Genomic DNA, 20,136 nt, shown 5'->3' with positions numbered 1-20,136 from the left:
CCATTTTATTAAGTCCAGTTGCAGGAATATTCTAGAATTTTAAATAGAAAAGTTGTTTCCTGCCCCCTGTCCCCCCCACCCACCACCCCCAATAGCGAGAGTAAATACTAAATGGTTTTAGGGAAGTTCGTCTCAATTTGGGAGATGATTTGAGGGAGACCATTTTTCAAACTCATTAATGATGAAAAGCATCATTCCATGCAAAAGGAGCCTGGAACAAGCTCTCCCATCATTCTCTTGGTGAGACCATTTCAAAGACTCAATACTGAGCTAAGTGCAATACAGCTGGGTGTTTAATCTCAGTGAAGCTTGGTAACTTCAAAGTCCTGCAGGCAAGGCTGTAGAGAGTGTCTTCACGGAGTTCTCATGCAATGCAGATACCCAAGGCCAATACACTCCCCAGACATGAGGCCCATACATCCCCTCACTCTAGATGGCATAGCCCTTGGCTTTAAGGGAGACCCATTTGAATGAGAAAGGGGTATGTATGCAATAGGCTTGGATTCTGTTGGGCAGGCTCTGGAGTGGAGATGTGGACTAAGGACCTCCATCCCTGGAACCGTAATGCAACTCCATTGAAGGCTGTGCATTTAAAGGACAATGGGGGCAAGTGTGGTAGCTCATGCCTGTAATTCCAGCAGTTTGGGAAGCTGAGGTGGGAGGATTGCTTGAGGCCAGGAGTTTAAGACCAGTCTGGGCAATACCACGAGAACCTGTCTATAACCAAAAAGTAACATATTTAGCTGAGTGTTGTGGCACACATCTGTGGTCCCAGCTACTCAGGAGGCTGAAGTGAGAAGGTGGCTTGAGCCCGGGAGGTTGAGGCTGCAGTGAGCCATGATCACACTACTGCACTCCACTCTGGGTGACAGAGTGAGACTCTATCTCAAAAATAAACAAAAGAAAATAGGCTGGGTATGATGGTGCACACCTGTAATTCCCAGCACTTTGAGCAATCAAGTTAGGCGGATAGCTTGAATCCAGGAGTTTACAACCAGACTGGGCAACATGGTGAAAACCTGTCTCTGCAAAAACAAAAAACAAACAGACAGAAAAAAAAAAAAAAGCCACAACAAAAATTAGTTGGGCATGGTGGCACACAACTGTATTCCCAGCTACTTGGGAGGCTGAGGTTGGAGGATCGCTTGAGCCCAGGAGGTCGAGGCTACAGTGAACTGAGATTGTGACACTGCACTCCAGCCTGGACAACAGAGTGAGATCCTGTCTCACTAAAAATAAAAATTAAAATAAAATAAAAGAAGGACACCCATTGTCTTCAAAGTAGAACTTTAGAGGAGGAGACAGAAGAAGAGGGATGTGATATAAAAAGATTATAACAAGTTTATATATTTTGAAAATATTGCTCTGAATAAATATATCATTAGCTGCCCTTATGAAGTTAATTTTTACCACCGTAAAGCGGGTTCTTTTTTTTTTTTCTTTCTTTTTTGAGACAGAATTTCTCTCTTGTCACCCAGGCTAGAGTGCAATGGCACAATCTCAGCTCACGGCAACCTCCGCCTCCCCGGTTCAAGCTATTCTCCTGCCTTAGCCTCCCGAGTAGCTGGGATTACAGACAACTGCCACCATGCCCCACTAATTTTTGTATTTTTAGTAGAGATGGGGTTTCACTATGTTGGCCAGGCTGGTCTCGAACTCCTGACCTCAGGTGATCCACCCTCCTCGGCCTCCCAAAGTGCTGGGTTTTCAGGCGTGAATCACTGTGCCCAGCCCATGTTCTAAATAAGAAAGGCACGATGAAAAATTTGTAGTTATTTTGAGATTGCTTCCAAAAGGCATCCATGGCAGGGAGAGCATTGGCTCATTGGGTTAGCCAGATGAAGAACCTCACAAGGACCACTGAACAGAGAATTTAACTCTTGTACGTGTATAGTCATATACTTGGTACAAATTTCACAGCACATGACAGCTGTGTGGCACATCTGTTGGAGATCCAAAAAATCAGTTTCACAAGCATTGGTTGGGAAAGATTCAGCTTGGCACTAGTTCTGAGAAAAGCCCTGCAACTTTGAATTGTGTGCAAATGTAATATGCTGTAAGTTCACTGAAATGTTAGTCTTTGCCCATGGGATAAAAATATCCAGTCCTGTTACAAGCCAAGCTGTTTAAATCACACTTGCAGTACTGGTCATATGAAGAAGGATATTGGAAATTAGAATTTGTTCCTAGGATGGTAGACAAGAAGAATCTAGAAATTATGACACAGGAAGTGGTTGAAAGACTTGGAGATGACAGATCTCTAGTTCAAATTGAACAGGAAAAGACTAAGGAGGGAGATGCCATAGCTATCTTCGGATTCGCAAAAACCTGATGATGCAGGGCCCTTTGGTTGTAAAACAACATCCAAAGATTATGTCTGTTGGATAAATAAAAGAATAAAAAGAGAGTAGGGGTGTATGTCTGTGTCTGTGTGTGCATGAGTGCTGTATGTATCTGTATGTGTTGTGTGTGTATCTTGCTTTTCAGGCAAGAGAAAAAACACATGATGAAAATTACAGACAGAGGTAGATTTAAAACACCATAAAAATGTTACTGTTTGTAACGGCCAAGCTGAATGACCCTCTATTAGGGGTTTATAAAAAGAGCGTCTACATGCAATGGTAAACTCAATCTTGAGAAGGAACATAAAATGGAAAGATGAGGGCTTTGGAGTCAGACACATCTGGGAGCAAATTATATATTTGCCATTTAGCTTTGTGACTTTAGGCAAGATACCTAGCCTCTCTGAGTATTCGTTTTTCCATCTATTAAATGGGGACAATAAAACCCATGTTAAAATGTGAGAATTAACTGAGCTGACGAATGTAAAGTCCTAGAAACGGTACGCTTCGGATAAGTGTTAGCTGACTTTTCTAGATTAGATGTCATCCAAAGTAGAAAGAGTGAGTTATAGAAATTATTGTAAGGCAGTCACTTAGCAGCTCCATTAGATGTACGTGGTCACCGCTGGGCATGGTGGCTCACGCCTGTAATCCCAGCACTTTGGGAGGCCAAGGCAGGCACATCACCTGAGGTCAGGGGTTTGAGACCAGCCTGGCCAGCACTGGCAAAACCCCATCTCTACTAAAAATATAAAAATTAGCTGGGCATGGTGGTGTGCACCTGTAATCCCAACTACTTGGGAGGCTGAGGCAGGAGAATCACTTGAACCCAGGAGGCAGAGGTTTCGGCGAGCTGAGATCATCCCACTGCACTCCAGACTCCAGCCTGGGCAACAGAGTGAGACTTGGTCTCAAAAAAAAAAAAAAAAAAAAAGATGTACACGGTCCCCTTGTATCGTCAGTGCCTGACACAGAGCCTGCACAGGGAGCCACTCAGCAGGTGATGGCACATCTGTTGACTTTATTGTCAGCACTATGGGTAAGTCACACCCTAGAAACAAGTTCTCAATATGGCAGCATGGCCAACAGAGACAGCCTGCGTAGGGAAGGGGGGTAGGTGTTGGCATCAGAGAGGTTCAAATCTCAGTTCTCCACTGGATTGAGTTACTTCACCTTTCCGAGCTGCATGTGTCTCTTCTGAGGCAGTACGTGTTTCATGGCAGTGAGTGATGAAATTGCATATGCAAAGGCATTTGATATCCTTTTCCCAGAGGGATCCTCTTTACAATCCAGGAAGGCAGATAATGCACTCTGTATGGAAGAAAAAACAAGATTCAGAAAATTGAAGTGATGTGCCCAAGGAAATAGCAGAATTGGTATTTGATTCTTTCCTTTTAACCTGAAGGCCCATCATCTTTCCGAGACCATGATGGAAACATTTTTTGGTGTCTCAGTGTGCCGGGTCCTATGCTGGCTGTTTCCGTGTATCGCCTCCTTTGCTGTTCGGGTCCCCATGGAGATGTTAGTCACTTTGCGAGTCTCTTTGGAACATCTGCAGGATGGGCTTCTTAGACACTTGAGAAAGGTCATTCTTCATGGGACACCTGGTTTTGGGAGAAGACATCTGCCCAGACAGTCACGTCCGCTCCTCACCTTGGTGGGCACCGGAGGGATGGCTGTTGTGTATCTTGAGCAGCGACACCGTCGGCTAGTGGCTGTGCTGAGTCCGCAGCTGCCCATCCTCAGGTCTCCTTGAGCCCACAGACTTGCTCTGTGGGATTACAGTGTTTTGAAATGAACTCCTTGCAAGCATTTAAATCAGAAATATCCGCATAAAAATGTAATTTAACAGTTTGGGTTTCTCTCGAGGAACTGGATGGTCTGGCAAACCTGAGCCCATGTTCTCCCAGGCAGCAGCCCACCAGCACTGCTGGTGCAAGGGGACCGTGTACATCTCCTTTAAGTGGAGCAGGCGTCCCCACGGTCCCCCCACTGCCAATTGCACTCCCATACCTTCCTCCCCCAAAGAGTTTAGGTTACCATATAGTACTCATGCATAATTTCTATCAATAATAACATAAACACCTGCTAGAACAGTTCCTGAGGTGTTTTTTCTGACCATCTCTTTTGTATGCTTCCTCCCCAGTCTGTGATTGCAATGGGAAGTCCAGGCAGTGTATCTTTGATCAGGAACTTTACAGACAAACTGGTAATGGATTCCGCTGCCTCAACTGCAATGACAACACTGATGGCATTCACTGCGAGAGGTGCAAGGACGGCTTTTACCGGCACAGAGAAAGGGACCGCTGTTTGCCCTGCAATTGTAACTCCAAAGGTAGCTGAAAAGGGGGGAAAGAGGGAGAGGGAGATGGAGCAGTGGGGAGACAAGAGGGAAGGAAGGAGCGAGGAAAAGAAGAAGGAAGGGAACAGGGGAGGAAAAAAGAAAGAAAACAGGGGAAGCAAGTAGGCCAAGAGGGAGATGTTCAACTTCACGAGCAACTGGGAACCTACCAGACATTGGTCTTTTTAGCAGTTTCAGTCTGAAAGGAAACATGTTTCTCTTAAGTAGGGGTTGGTGGAACCAGCTGGGACCTTAAGGGCATATTGTCTTGAATTCTAATACAAAGAGTCACATTATTAACTGTTCCAGGCAGGTGACAGTCTTTTCCAGGCAGATAACAAAGGAAGCTTGCACTCTTTGACAGATAGTTCTTCATATCCATAGCCATCCATTTGACCAACCTCTTGAAAAATAAGGAATTAGAAAGATCTGTTTCTAGTGCTGTGCTAGGTGCTAGCAATATGAAGTTGTACTAATAAAGGAGACAGACAAGTAAATAGGAAAATTAAAGTCTTTCATTAGGTTGCTAACAAGATAAAACAAAATAACAAATAGGAAACACCTAATGGGGTGGCTGGTTCATAGGAGAGCTAGTTGTTTTTTTTTGTTTGTTTGTTTGTTTGTTTGTTTTTTTGAGACAGAGTCTCACGCTGTCGTCCAGGCTGGAGTGCAGTGGTGCCATCTCGGCTCACTGCAACCTCTGCCTCCCAGGTTCAAGCGATTCTTCTGCGTTAGCCTCCCAAATAGCTGGGATTATATACACCTGCCACCACGCCCAGCTAATTTTTTGTATTTTTAGTAGAGATGGGGCTTCATTACGTTGGCCAGGTTGGTCTCGAGTGCCTGACCTCATGATCCATGCACCTCAGCCTCCCAAAGTGCTGAGACTACAGGTATGAGCCACCGCACCTGGCCAGTTGCTTTTTTTTCTTAAAAAGTATCCCACACAGTACTATATTCATATAACTGTAGGTCTTTGCTGTGCACACAGATACACACACTGTGTTGTATTCATTGTGGACAGACAGTAAAGACAAGTTAGTAAATATAAAGGGGGAGAGAGAGGTGGTTCTATAAATAAGATTTTTTTTAATGGTTCATTTGTCTATTATCTTTCTTGGCATTATCAACTTTTCTTGCTAGAAAGTGTTTAATAGCATCCTATGATAAATATTGATCCACTTAAAGCATACAGCCTTACTGCATGGCAATGACTTAGTGTAGTAGGTCTGTGCAACCAATTGATAGCTGCAGATTGAAAGAATCTAAAAATGGGCAGATTCTGGTACAGCCATGAGTTGCTGGTAGAGTGGGTTGGGAGTCTTATAGAAAACTGGGTGACCCTGTGGTGAGATAGACCCATGTCACAGCAGTCACCCCCCAAATTCACCTAAGTTGCTGTTACAATGTGGTTTGACTCAGATTAGTTTAGCTTTGTTGTGTAGAATTTGCATCCAGAATCTTTTGGACTTAGCAGTCCTCCCTATGAATCAAAGAACTTCATAAAAAAATTAAAAGACAAATTATTCCATTTTAATCGGCATTTAATCTCTCTGAAGAGCCCCTATTGCCTTAGGTCATGCAGCTTCATTGTGAGTCACCAGAGTTGGGTCATCCCAGTGGAATGATCAGTGAGAATGAAACTAGAAATGTAATTGGCTCAGCTTGAAAGCCTGGCCTGAAGACAAGGTTATTAGTCTCAGGGTAGACCAGGAACCTGCTGCCTAGCACAGAAGGACGGGAAAGAAGGATTTACTATGCCATCTCTTCTGTTTCAGCATGTAGTCTACTGCTTGCCCAGTGGTAGTGAAACTGGCTCCTTCTTTCTATTTGGGGAATAGATATCCCAGACTCAGTGGGAACAGCTTGGCAGGAAGTGGTGGAGCCCAATATTGATTTATGTCTTATATGATAGTTAACATGTGCCATGTGCCAACCCTGGGCCAGGCACTTTTCTAGGTGTTTTTAATCCAGTAATTAATCACTCTTCACAAATAGCTTTATAAAGAGAGGGCTATGTTTTTGTCCACTTCACAAATGATGTAGCAGAGACTTAGGGAGGGAGGGGAAGAAACTTGTCCAAGTTTATAGAGCTAAGGGGCAGAGTAAGAGTTCAGGACCAGGTTTGTTGACATCAAAGGTAATAATGTAGAGTACAGTGGTAGGTTATGGAGTCAGGCAGCCTGGGTGCAAATCTGGACATGACCACCACCACTAGGTCACTCTGGGCAGGTTCCTTAACCTCTTGCTGCTCCAGCATCCTCATCTGTTAAAGAGTGATCATGATATTTATGTCACGGGATCCTGTGGAGATAAAATGGTGTTTGACAAGCACATGGCAGGCAACTTGGTAAATTGTTCATTGATGTAGTTGTTTTTCTTATTAAGACAGTGGGGAAACTGAGACCTAGAAAAGTTAATGAATGGCCTAAAGTCTTCCAGCAACTGATTGCAAGAACTAAAGTTGTAAGCCAGATCTTCTGACCAAGAACAGTTCTCTTATTCCTTCTATATGAAAGAAAAAAAAATCAGAATGGCATTTTTCTATGCCCAAAAGCAGACAATTTATGTGTACACAAAAAGCTTGATGGATATTATTTCCTAAGATCTGACTAATGCTTTATAATTTTCCAAAACATTTTCATAGATGATGTCCTTTTCAGTCCTCATAACAGTCTGACAACCTGTGTTAACACATCCCACATCCCCTGTTAAAGAGATGAAGAAACTGAACTTTCAGGGTCCAAACTGCCGAGGCTGAAAGACACATTGGTGGCAGAGACTGTTCCCACCATGTGCTGTCCCCAGCTGCTCCTCAGCTGCACATGTCACTTAACCACTAGCACAAGTTTAATTCCCTATGTGATTTCTCAATCTCCCAATTAGCCAGAGGATATTTTTCACTTTCAGATAGTAACTTGACAGGGGAGTTTGTTGTATATTCAATTTCAAATGCAAAAGAACATGTCTTACAAAAAATGCTATCATTACATGTATGTCAAATGAAGCCAACGGCATTAATAAACCCCAGAGTAGTCACCAATTTTGGACTTCATATCGATTTCCCATAAATGTAGCAACTAGGCTTATTTTTAGATTATGACTTTGTGGACTCAGCAACAGGGCTGAGTTATCTTCAGCTCTTCCAGCCGCATATTTAAGCTCTGATAACCTTTTGCAGATACTTTGAAATTCACTGTGTGTGCAAGTTTTTCCCCCCATGACAGCTAAGTTTTTGAGGTCTATGTGATATTGGACTTACTCTCTTAATTTTATATTTTTCACATATCTTTGATGCTGACAGTGTATTATTCAGACTATACCATTTGAGTAATTATTTAAAACATGTTTTTAAATGCAAGTGTATATATTTTTAAAAGGGTTCTCAAAAGGAGGCAAATTCTCTCAGTTTATATTTTTTGTTTATTTGTTTTTATTGGGTTTGTTGTTGTTGTTTTGGGACAAGATCTCACTGTGTGGCCAAGGCTGGAGTATAGCGGCTCCATCATGGCTTACTGCAACCTCAAACTCCTGGGCTCAAGCAGTCCTCCTCCCTCAGCCTGCTGAGTAGCTGGGACTACTGGTGTGTTCCACCATGCCTGACTAATTTTTAATTTTTTTGTAGAGACAGGGTCTATGTTGCCCAGGCTGGTCTCAAATTCCTCAGCTCAAGCAATCCTCCTGCCTCAGCCTCCTCTAACTGCTGGTATTACAAGTATGAGCCACCATGCTCGGCCCTCAATTTTAAATATTAATCAGTTTTTAATACCTTCCTGAGTCTTCAAATGCATGTAGACTGTATCTACATAAACCATGAATGTGCTTACTGGGACACAAATTTGAAACAGGAAGTTATTCCTTGTCTATTCTTTAAAACCAGTTGTTCACAATCCCTAAGTACAGTTCCTGATGTGGGAATTGGGGCAGGTGGTTTTTTTTGAGTGAGACTTTGAAGAACCAGTGCTATTGTTTTGGAACATGAAATAAGTTAGTCATATTCAGAGTTAAAGCCCAAATGACCGTCTTCCCCCACTTTATAAAAATAATTCATTTCTGAAAAACTACTGCAAGGTGAGTTTTCTGAAGTTGAAAGTGTAATTACCATTAATTCGAATGGAGAAAAAATGTGTTTCTGGTACCCAAATCAGCATCCATTCATGTTAAAAACAACCACATTTCATCATAAGGGACTTCTATTTAATGTTACTTATCAGAGCATTATTCAGAAAGGAAATTTCCTTCCTTCTGCCCACCACTCACAGAGCAATGAGCATGAAGTCTCTCAACATCAAACCAAATAACCTCTCTTCGTTCTCATTTTATTTAAATGCTCTCTTGCCTTAGGCTCTGAAAACCTTCTTTCTCTCCTCCTCCCCTCACCCTCCTTAGACCTCTCCTCCCTGCCTTCCATTGCTTATTGTTTGATTAGACCCTGTCCTGAGACTTCTCCCTCTCTGATCATCCTCTCTCTTTTTTTTTTGAGACAGAGTCTCGCTCTGTCGCCCAGGCTGGAGTGCAGTGGCCGGATCTCAGCTCACTGCAAGCTCCACCTCCCGGGTTCACGCCATTCTCCTACCTCAGCCTCCCAAGTAGCTGGGACTACAGGCACCCGCCACCTCGCCCGGCTAGTTTTTTGTATTTTTTTTTTAGTAGAGACGGGGTTTCACCGTGTTAGCCAGGATGGTCTCGATCTCCTGACCTCATGATCCGCCCGTCTCGGCCTCCCAAAGTGCTGGGATTACAGGCGTGAGCCACCGCACCCGGCCCATCCTCTCTCTTAATAGATGGGCTCTGTCTCTGTCCTTACCACTTCCTGTCCTCTCTCCATCTACTTCTGGACTGATCTCACATTTACTATGGCTTCCTATTCAGCCTGTGTGTTGAAGGCTCCTAGATCTTCATCTCTAGACTCTGAGCTCCAGATGAGCATTTCCACCTTTATATGCCCCTAGAAACTCAAGTTCATATATCCCAAACTAAACTCATTATCTTCTCTTGATGATGCAGCCTGAGATCTTGGTCCTCCTCCTCCTCCTGTCTTCCCTGGTTTGGTAAATAGCATCACAGTCCAGTCAGGCATGCACTCTGGGGACCTGAGTGTCATCAATGTGATCCTCTCTCCCTCGTCATTCCTAACCCAAGAGTCATCTAAATCTGTTTGTTCTATATCCACAGTGGCTCTCACAATGCTTTCCTCCTTCTCTTCTCACCCAGACCCCTCTAATCCAGGCCATCATGGCATGGGAGGAGACACGCTCATCTTGCCTTCCCCAAGCCATCCTGCAGACTGTTCTAGAGTGAGTTCTCTTTCTAAGTGCAGGTCTGAACTTATCACTGCCTGCCTAAACCTCTGAGAGTTCCTATTATGCAGAAATTGATCTGTTATTCTGCTGTGAACTTTTACTTCACTACTAAATAGCGTGAGCTAATACATATAAAGTGCCTAACTCAACATCTAAGGAGATGCTCAAAAAATGTCATTTACGCTATTATCACTGAACGCTCCTTCAAGCCTTGCAAAGTTGACATGTAGATGTTCATAGACTCAAACTGTGAATGTGACTCATTTATTTCACATTCCACATGCTGCATAAAGTCTTCATATAGACACAGAACTGATACCTGTATCGATTTGACTTCTACTAGTGAATTAAAAGTTCACAGAAAGGTAATAGATTTAAAAAACAAACATGTAGAGACTGGTCAATGTTCCCTTGGCTTCATAGACTATGGATAGCCTAATCCTTACAGATACTTAAGATACAGGCCGGATGCAGTGGCTCATGCCTATAATCCCAGCACTTTGGGAGGCTGAGGCAGGTGGATCATGAGGTCAGGAGTTCGAGACCAGCCTGGCCAACATGGTGAAATCCCGTCTCCACTAAAATACAAATCAGGCATGGTGGCACACACCTGTAGTCCCAGCTGCTCAGGAGACTGAGGAAGGGGAATCGCTTGAGCCAGGGAGGCAGAGGTTGCAATGAGCTGAGATCTTACCACTGCCTGGCAACAGAGCAAGACTCCATCTCAAAAAAAGAAAAAAAAAAAAAAGATATCCAGATTATGGCCAGGTGCGGTGGCTCATGCCTGTAATCCCAGCACTTTGGGAGGCCAAGGCAGGTGGATCACCTAAGGTTGGGAGTTCGAGACCAGCCTGGCCAACAGGGAGAAACCCCCGTCTCTACTAAAAATACAGAATTAGCTGGGCATGGTGGTGCATGCCTGTAATCCGAGCTACTTGGGAGGCTGAGGTAGGAAAATCACTTGAACCCGGGAGTTGGAAGTTGCCAACAGGAACGAAACTTCGTCTCAAAAAAAAAAAAAAAAAAAAGATACACAGATTATTTTACAATTCCACTGAACTGCAGGGGGATTATAAGGTAGCTGAGGTGTACCTAGCTAGCCTTCCACCTCGTCTTTTGGCTTTCTCTCAGCTCCTTCCACAACAGCCCAGCCCTCCTTCTTGGCATACACACATTAGTTGGACAGATTTCTGGGCACCTGCCTTGTGTCAGGCACAATGCTGAGCAGTGGGAATACAGCAGGTGATATAAGGTGAGATCATCCTAAGTCAAGTAGGGCTGAGGACTGGGGTAGGGGTGGGATGGGATTTTAGATGCAGGAGTCAGAGAAGATTTCTCTAGAAAAGTAATATTTAATCAAGACCTGAGTGCTGAGGATGTGCCAACTAGGGGAAGTTTGAGGAAAGAGCATTCCAGGCTGAGGGAGCAGCAAGTGCAAACACCTTGAGGGAAGCTGCTTATCACTTTGCCCCAACCAAGAGAGTTGGGTCGCTGGAACCTAGTGAAGGAGGGTAGGAGATGAGGTAAGAGAGGTACGGTCTTGCAGGCCATGATACAGAGTCGGCATCTTATTCTGCTTGGGGGAGGCGGGGCACTGGAGGACCTAAATATCTGAATTACATTTTTAAAGAACATCCTGACTTCTCTGTGGACTATGGAGAGGCAAGGATGGAGGCAGGGAGGAGAGTGTGAGGCAGGGCCCAGGTGAGAGAAAGTGGAGGCTGGAATGGGAGTGAGTGTGGAAGGGCAGGTGGTGAGACCTGGCGGCATCCCACGGTGACACATTTTGTTGCCCTGAGTTTTTCATGAACACTCAATCTGAGAGGACCCATTTACAACTAGGAGCATATCTGTAAAAAGTGGAATCATAAGACAAGTACAGTCCCCTAGGAAAGGCACACAGGGTGCATCCCGCCGGGGGGCGCACCACAGGGGATACTCTCCAGCACTCCTGGCAGGTGGATATTTTTGGTTAATAGCCCTTTTTAAGCTCATAAAAATCATACCGTATAAGCACTGACCCTTAAAAGATGGCTTTGCCTGCCAGGGATAAGAAAGAATGCTGCTCACTTTCAGATACGAACTGTCTTCTAGGAGGCCAATGTGCTCATTCACAAATTTTCCTTGAGATCTTAAAGATTTGATGGACTTCTTTTAAAAAGCGGTGAGCTATATGCTACCTACTGTCACAATCAGAGCAGACAGACAGAGACAAATGCTTTTATGAGTAATTTAATTCTTCTCCCTGAGGAAGACATCCTCGGCTGTCAGCACCGTCCCCGGTGGGTGGAAGAACACGCAGACGATGTGAAGTGACTGTTAAAGGCAGCAGATGGTGCTTCTTACTTCGTGTTTACGGAGCACCCATAGGGTGATAGTTGCTTCCAATGCCGCATACATTAAATAGTTCCTCTTCTTCTTTCCTTTCCCCTACCTTGTGGGTTTCAGGTTCTCTTAGTGCTCGATGTGACAACTCCGGACGGTGCAGCTGTAAACCGGGTGTGACAGGAGCCAGATGCGACCGATGTCTGCCAGGCTTCCACATGCTCACGGATGCGGGGTGCACCCAAGACCAGAGACTGCTGTGAGCATCTACATCACACCATTGCTGTCACTAACTCAGTGATGACAATTATAGAAATCTTAGCAACCACTTGTGTTTACTGAGCCCCTACCCTGTGCCAAACACTGCTTTGAGAGTACATGATGTGGGCTATCTACTTTAATCCTCACAATACCCCTAAGAGGTTGAGATTATCATTATATGCATTTCAAAGATAAGAAACTTAAACAATATGAGGTTAAGTTGCCTGATGTTACTGGTGAGGCTGGACCTAATGCTTAAGCTCAGGGTTTTGGGTCCAGAGTCCGTGTCCTTCTCTCTGGCAACGGCTTCCCTCTAGATGAAGGGAGGCAACGAGTCCTTCAAGTAACCTGGGACTCATTTTGGCCCCAGTGAATTTGGGTAGAACTTTTCTGCATAATCTTGATCCCCTTTAGTTTGGAATGTCCTGTATCCCTGCTCAAATTTTTTTTGGAAGATGAGTGAGTATGCATTAAATATCACATAACCAATCTGCAGAGATGCAGAGCTGGCAAGTGTTGGGATGGCTTGGTGGGGGCTTGGCAGTGAAGCACTGGGCACTGGCTAGCAAGGCTCTCACAGAGGAGGCGCGTCCCACTGCCCACTTTGCTGGCTCCTTGCTGGGACAGGAACTGCCCTTCAGCCACACTGCATTGTCCCAGTTGTCAAGGTCCCCAGTTCTCATACTCTCTTGGCATTTGTTCTGGTCCAGCTTTCCCTGACCCTTTCAGATGGTCTTCAGAGATCACCCCTGCCCCACTCCTCCTTTGTAACCCTTTTAAAACATAACCCTCTGTTAGTTCCACCTCCCTGACCCAATTCAGAATGAGATAAAACTTATCAAGGTCCTTCAAGGTCCTCCTCCCTCTCCACCCTCAGCCTAGGTGCCTGCTTGATTTCTCACCGCTTCCCTTCCTGCTCCCTGCACTCTGCAGGGAAGCCACACCAGCCTTCCTTCCCTTCTTCAAAGAGCCAAGTGCATGTGACCTTGGCACATCCTGGAGCGCTCTGCCTTCCCCAAAGCCGTGCAGCGCCTCCTGCTCCATCCCCACCCCACTATCTCCTCACAGAGGCCTTCCTGCACCAGTCCCACCCCTCTGTGTTCTCACTCTGCTGTTTCACTCCATATCTTATTTTCTATTCATGTTTGTCCATTTCTACCACTAAAATGTAAGCCCCCTGTGTCTCCGTCTTGTTTGCTTCTGTGTCCCCATGCCTGGAGTGGGAAGAGGCACCTAGAGGGTGTCCAGTGCATCTGCAGCTGTCCCTGTGCCTGCTGCCCTGGCACAGGACTCCTGTGGAATGGGGACTGTTCCTATTTCTCTTAGCATCCCTGGTTCTAAGCAACCAGTAGATGCTGAATATGTGTTTGTCAAATGGTCCAGATAAGCAGTAGAGAGGGAGCTAAGAAGGAAGGAGGCCGTGAGAATTCAAAGATAAAGATTGGCAAAGAAATTCCAGCCATAAGCATTGCTAGACTTGGCATGTGACTGGATGAGGAATGTGAGGGAGAGGGAGGGGTCAAGAGTGCTCCAGGTTTGGGCAGGATTTGGGTGGGGTCAGAGGGCAGGCAGAGGAGGAACAGATCAGTAGAGAAGAGACAGTAAACTTAGTTTTTGAGCAATGAGATAAAACACATGACTGCGGGCAAAGTGGGTGACAGAAGCAGGGGTGGACGAGATAGGGAGATTGTGCCAGAATTCAGTGAAAGCCCTGATACCTTCATTGAGAAAATCTTGCCACAGACAAACAAAAAAAAGTCCATTAAACCCAGCAATCCCAGCAATTCCACTCCTAGGTATACATCCAAGAGAAATGAGAAAGTAGATATCTGCAAGTAGATATCTGCACAAAAGCTTGTACACACACATTCATAGCAATATTACTCAAAATAGCTGAAAAGTGAAAACAGTAACCAAAAAGAATATATGTATTCCGTCACCAAAAAGAATTTATGTACTGACACATGCTATGACATGGATGAGCCTCAAAAGCATCATGCTAAGTGAAAGAAGCCAGTCATGAAAGACCACATATGGTATAATTCCATTTATAGGAAATGTCTAGAATAGGCAAGTCTGGAAAGACAGAAAGTAGACTGGTGGCTGCCAAGGGCTGGAAGTGGGACTGGAGGGAGGAGATGTGGCAGGGTAGGGGACACAACTGCTAAAGGACACAGGATTTCTTTCCAGAATGATCAAAATGTTCTAAAAATTAATATTGATGGTGATGGCTGTACGATTCTGAGAATCAGCTAAAAACCATTGGATTGTACATTTTAAATGGGTGAATTGCATGGCATACGAATTACATCTCATTTGAGAAATTACCAACGGAAAGAACTGAATGGAATAAAATAGCAGGTAGATGGAATTAATCATGATAAAAAGCAGACATCATTGAATTAAACAATAGGGAAACAAATGATAATTTAAAAAAAAAAATGTAAACAGAGCCAAACAGTCAACCAAAGTAAACTAAACAGTTGAGTGATGAACCTGGTTTACATTCTGGCACAAACCCCTGCTCTCTTTAGGAGTGGCTGACAGTTCTTGGCCCAGCTGCCACCCACCAAGTACACTCTGAGCAGCACTGGTGGAGGCAAGTGAGTCCTCAGGTGTGTGAGAGAGGTCCGCACAGGTGAGGATGGCTAGGAGAAGCCTCATCGAAGAAGGACTTGCCCAGCTTAGTGATGTTTGCTCATGAGCAGTTGATTTTTATGTGCTACTTGTGAAGCATTTGGAAGCATGTCCCTAATTTTCTTTTTCTTCTTTCCCAGAGACTCCAAGTGTGACTGTGACCCAGCTGGCATCGCAGGGCCCTGTGACGCGGGCCGCTGTGTCTGCAAGCCAGCTGTCACTGGAGAACGCTGTGATAGGTCTGTGTGAACTGTGGCCCTACAAACAGCAGAGAGAGTCCCTTGCCAACTAAGGGATTAATCGTCTGAGTGTAATTATGGAAAAGGGATACTTGACAAATGTTGATGACTTTCTTCCTGCTCTGCCCTCAAAAACTAAGCTTTTAAAAAACAAAACAAAACAAAACTAAACTAAAAAACCACTGAGCGCCCAAATCTCACTGGACTCCATACTCTGCTCTGGGCCCCTTCTCTTTGTTTTGACTGTGGGAGAGGCACAGGGCCCCAGAGATTCGCCCCACCAGCTGGCTCCTAATTCCAGGTGCTCTGTATGAGGCAGTAATCCATAGTGAGATCCTGGGACTCAGGCTGGTTGCAGGAAAGGCCTGGCCCAATTAAACATGCTGTGAAAATTCTTGTAAGAGGGCCTATCACAGCATATGGCCATATATAACCATCGTGTACAAAAAAGGCACTGCCCTGGGGATAGGATGGCAGTTACATGCACACACACGTATGGGCGTGGGGCTGTGAGGGCGAGGTAAGAGCCCCTTGGGCCAAGCCACACTGGAGGAGGTGGAGCAGTGAGGCACCATCCCCCAAGCTGCCGGTGCAGGATGTGCCTTAAGTACAACTGTGCTCAGGCTTTAAACTCTTCCCTCCCAGAGGTTGTTGAGCAGAGGGCTGTGAGGCTGGTGTCAGAAGCAAGGCTTCCTCCTCATTTCCTTAAAAGTAAGAAAGCAGTTCTTTGGCACTCTGCCAATCACTTATACCTGCACAGAGGAAATGCCAAATACACTCCTAACTTGTGTTTTCAGGGGTTCCTGGCTGCTGAGGTGAAGGCAGGGAAATAAAGTTTAAGTGTTAAAAGGGAAGTCACTCGTCGAAAGCCTTTTTAATTTCAAAATAAAAGACAGAAATAGAATGCCACATAAAATAAATGTTATCACCACCAATGATAAGAAATAGACCTCTGCTAAAACTGCGTCCCAGTGACAATGCTCTCCCCCTCCCTAGAAGTGACCTCTATTCTGACTTTTATGGTAATCACTTTCTTTCTTTGCTTCATAATTTATTACCCCAGTGCATTCCTAAACAAAATCGTTTAGTTTTGTCTAATTCCCTTCCTTTCTCTTCTTTTTTCTTCCCTCCCCATTGCTCTTCTCCTATCCTTCCTTGTTTTTTCAAGCTCTTTTAATCGGCAGGTTTCTTCTCCATAGAAATCATAATAATTCTTTTAACTCTTGCTCTTAGAGAAAAAACAAAGCGTGTTTAGTTACAACTGTCCTCTGAAGCACCTGCCCTTCACAGCTACCCTGCTTTTCTGTGATACTGTACTCAGAACATTCCCCCCAACATGTGGTGCAGTAGCTTTTACACTACATGATTTGGAGGCAGATGTACATGATTTTCAATCTTGCCTCAGCCACTTACCTGCTATATGTCAAGAGTTTCTTAACCTCTTGGCCTTAGTCTCCTCATCTAAGAAAACTAGAAATAGCAATTCCTCATAGAGTTGGAGGGAGGTTAAATGAGAGAGTACACTCAAGGTGCCTGGCACAACGTAAGTGCTAAATAAATGATCATTGAAACTATCATTGTTTCACATTATTTCATGTGGAAGGATGTAGTTAACTTGAGCAGAGGATAAACAAGTCCTCCCCAGCTTCCCCTGCCCTCTTCTCTGTGACTCCAGCATCGAAGACTCGCCTGGCAGCCATGGTCCTCACAGAAGCCACTGGAGGGCTTGAGTTGGGAGCGGAGGTGGAATGCAAGCCTACACCTGGCTTTTGGAGAGTGTCTTAGCCATCCTTTTTCTTTGTCATATCCTCACCTGCACTTTTCCCTAGTGAGCCAGAGCCCAGGTGCAAGAGTCAGAGATGGGGATCAACACCTAAGTGGTCTTGGGGAGGGGTTCAATACAGCTGAGTAATGCTGAGGCAGGAGCCTTACCTTCCCTGGTCCCCACTTCCCAGTCTTTGTCCCCATTAAACAGTAGCTCCAAAACAGGGCAGCTTTGCATAGCCCTGCCCACACCATTCTGCTCATCTGACCACCACTCAATTTCCTACCAAGGATTGGCCAACTACTCAGATGCCAGACCACCAAGACAAACGTGGCTCTGTTCTACAAAGGAACAGAAAGTGAATGTTCCCTATGCTGTCTCATTTAGGGGGTCGTGATTGTCCATCTGGCAGTCTGGGGGTGGGGTAGTATGTGAAATCTGGTATTTCCCTCCTCTGAAAATTAATAGGGCCAAGTGGAAGAGAAGGTAGAGAGAGGATGACTCATTCATCATATTCTCTCTACAGAATAAAAAATAACCTATAATATCCTGATTTCTACAATGCTACTGCAGGTGTCGATCAGGTTACTATAATCTGGATAGGGGGAACCCTGAGGGCTGCACCCAGTGTTTCTGCTATGGGCATTCAGCCAGCTGCCGCAGCTCTGCAGACTACAGTGTCCATAAGATCACCTCTACCTTTAATCAAGGTAAAGCCTTCCATTTTCTAGGTTTTAGTTTTTGAATGTTGTATAGGGCTTTGTACTTACAGACAACCACCTCCGTATTCACAGGATGGATTCTCTTTAGCAATTCTCTTATAGTATTTAATGTACATTATTTTGTCAGGGCACTCAGGCATACTCTGATGTCTTGAAAAAGTCATAGGCTGAAAATAGTTCACTCGTATAACTCAAAAGAATAACTACAAAAGAGATTAGATTTTTATTTCCCTGAATTTTCCATCCCCATCCATTTCAAAACCACAAAGGAATCATTCATTTGGTTTGGAGAGTGTATAAGAGTCTTCCTGGAATTCACATTCACTAATAATGCTGTTTTCACATATAATAAATGAGCTAATTTATGTGAAATTAGTTCCCAAGCTACAGAGCACTATAAAAATATTGGAAATTGATATTATTTCAACACTAAGTCTGAGTTTCCCTTTGAAAAGCCTGGACCCTCTCACTTCATTAAGGCCAGAGCCTGTTTATATAAATATAAAAAATGGAAATTACAGGCAGAAGAAAACCTGCTATCTTATCGCAAGAGTCAGACTCAAAGATGAGAAATCCTAGCGGCTGCGGGGCGGGAGCAGGTGAAGTAGAGACCCACATAGAGAGGTACATGGATAATTTTAAGGACCATTTACAAATGTGGAAATATTGAGAAAACCCCACTTGCTACTCACCACTAGGACTTGTTGGCAAGCAAATCTTTCCTTGTTTAACTTAATAGATGAGGAGGGCTTTTCCAATGCAGACTGATTTTGTTTGTGTTCCAGATGTTGATGGCTGGAAGGCTGTCCAACGAAATGGGTCTCCTGCAAAGCTCCAATGGTCACAGCGCCATCAAGATGTGTTTAGCTCAGCCCGACGACCAGACCCTGTCTATTTTGTGGCTCCTGGTATGTGAGGAATGATTTCTCCTATGGAAGCCAGCTTATAGGACTAGGAAGTCAGGATAGAGAAATTGAGTTAGAAATTGTGGAAACCATATCACTTTGCATTCAGGGTAGCAGCATCTCCAGAAGAGAGTTGGGGGTTAAGCCTGATTTGAGAGTCACTAATAAATGGCCCCAACAGAGTAGAATGGGGTGTCCCAGAGGTCAGACCCTGGTTGAGCTGCCTCCTTTAATCAAATGAGAAGTTTCTATGTTTACCACCAAGGCAAGAAATCAAGGACTGTGGCCAAACCTATGGATCTATTGAGAAGCAGGTGGAAAGCAAAAACAAAGCATTTCTTAAAACTTCAAATACTTGTAAGTAAAAAAAAAAAAAAATCAGTCAGTGGTATGTGCCTTGGTGGAAAAGCACTGGCTAGAATTCTGACCCCAGTTCATTTCCTTAGCACATATGTGATGCTTGGGCAAGTTGTTCTCTTAACTTCGCTGAACTTAAGTTTTCCCTACTGTTAAATGAGAATACTAATGCCTGCCTCCCAGAATTATTGTCAGCAAATGTGATGATATTTATGAAGGCATTCTGTCAACTAAAGCATTATGTAACAAGTCGTGCTATGCTGATAGGCCTAGGATTTTTACAAAACAGTCTGTCATAAGGGCCACATCATGAATCATCTAATAGATGGAATTGTCTTATAACAAGGCCCTCTTATCATTTCAGTAACTAACCCTCCTTCATAGCCCAAAGTGTCATAGCTATGTCCAGTACCAGGTCCTGACTCTCCTAGCAAGGAGTTTTGGGGCAGCATGACACACAACTTCAACAAAAATTGCCAACACCAGTGCAAACTTGCATTTGTTTGCCTCTCCAGTTTCACAACTGATCTCAATCTTTTAAAACTCTGTTTCACAGCCAAATTTCTTGGGAATCAACAGGTGAGCTATGGGCAAAGCCTGTCCTTTGACTACCGTGTGGACAGAGGAGGCAGACACCCATCTGCCCACGATGTGATCCTGGAAGGTGCTGGTCTACGGATCACAGCTCCCTTGATGCCACTTGGCAAGACACTGCCTTGTGGGCTCACCAAGACTTACACACTCAGGTAAAAAGAGAGACCACAAGTAGGTCAATTAGAGCAAACTGTGATTGAAGTTTGAGTCCATTCTTTATTCATTCAATCATCATTCATTTGTTCAACAAGCCTTTCTGAGCACCTTTTACGTACCATGAAGGTTGCTATGTGCTCAGAAAGGACATTATTCCTTCCCTCAAGCAGCTGACAGGCTAACAGGAGA

The 20,136-nt window shown here is 44.4% G+C and overlaps 1 protein-coding gene across 1 annotated transcript in view; it reads left to right on the top strand.

The window, feature by feature from the left end:
• The window catches only part of LAMC2 (laminin subunit gamma 2), a 67,647-nt gene that overhangs the window by 26,237 nt on the left and 21,274 nt on the right, over positions 1-20,136 (top strand). The window contains exons 4-9 of the mRNA XM_009191943.4: positions 4,489-4,677; positions 12,435-12,570; positions 15,350-15,448; positions 17,787-17,923; positions 18,721-18,843; positions 19,754-19,943. Of these exons, the coding sequence (XP_009190207.2) occupies positions 4,489-4,677; positions 12,435-12,570; positions 15,350-15,448; positions 17,787-17,923; positions 18,721-18,843; positions 19,754-19,943 (874 nt within the window). The remainder of the gene's footprint in view (positions 1-4,488; positions 4,678-12,434; positions 12,571-15,349; positions 15,449-17,786; positions 17,924-18,720; positions 18,844-19,753; positions 19,944-20,136) is intronic.

The sequence above is a fragment of the Papio anubis genome, chromosome 1 (genome assembly GCF_008728515.1).
Source record: "Papio anubis isolate 15944 chromosome 1, Panubis1.0, whole genome shotgun sequence".
Classification (NCBI taxonomy): domain Eukaryota; kingdom Metazoa; phylum Chordata; class Mammalia; order Primates; family Cercopithecidae; genus Papio; species Papio anubis.
The sequence above is the reverse complement of the archived record's forward strand: the minus strand, read 5'-3'. Positions and strand labels throughout refer to the sequence as shown.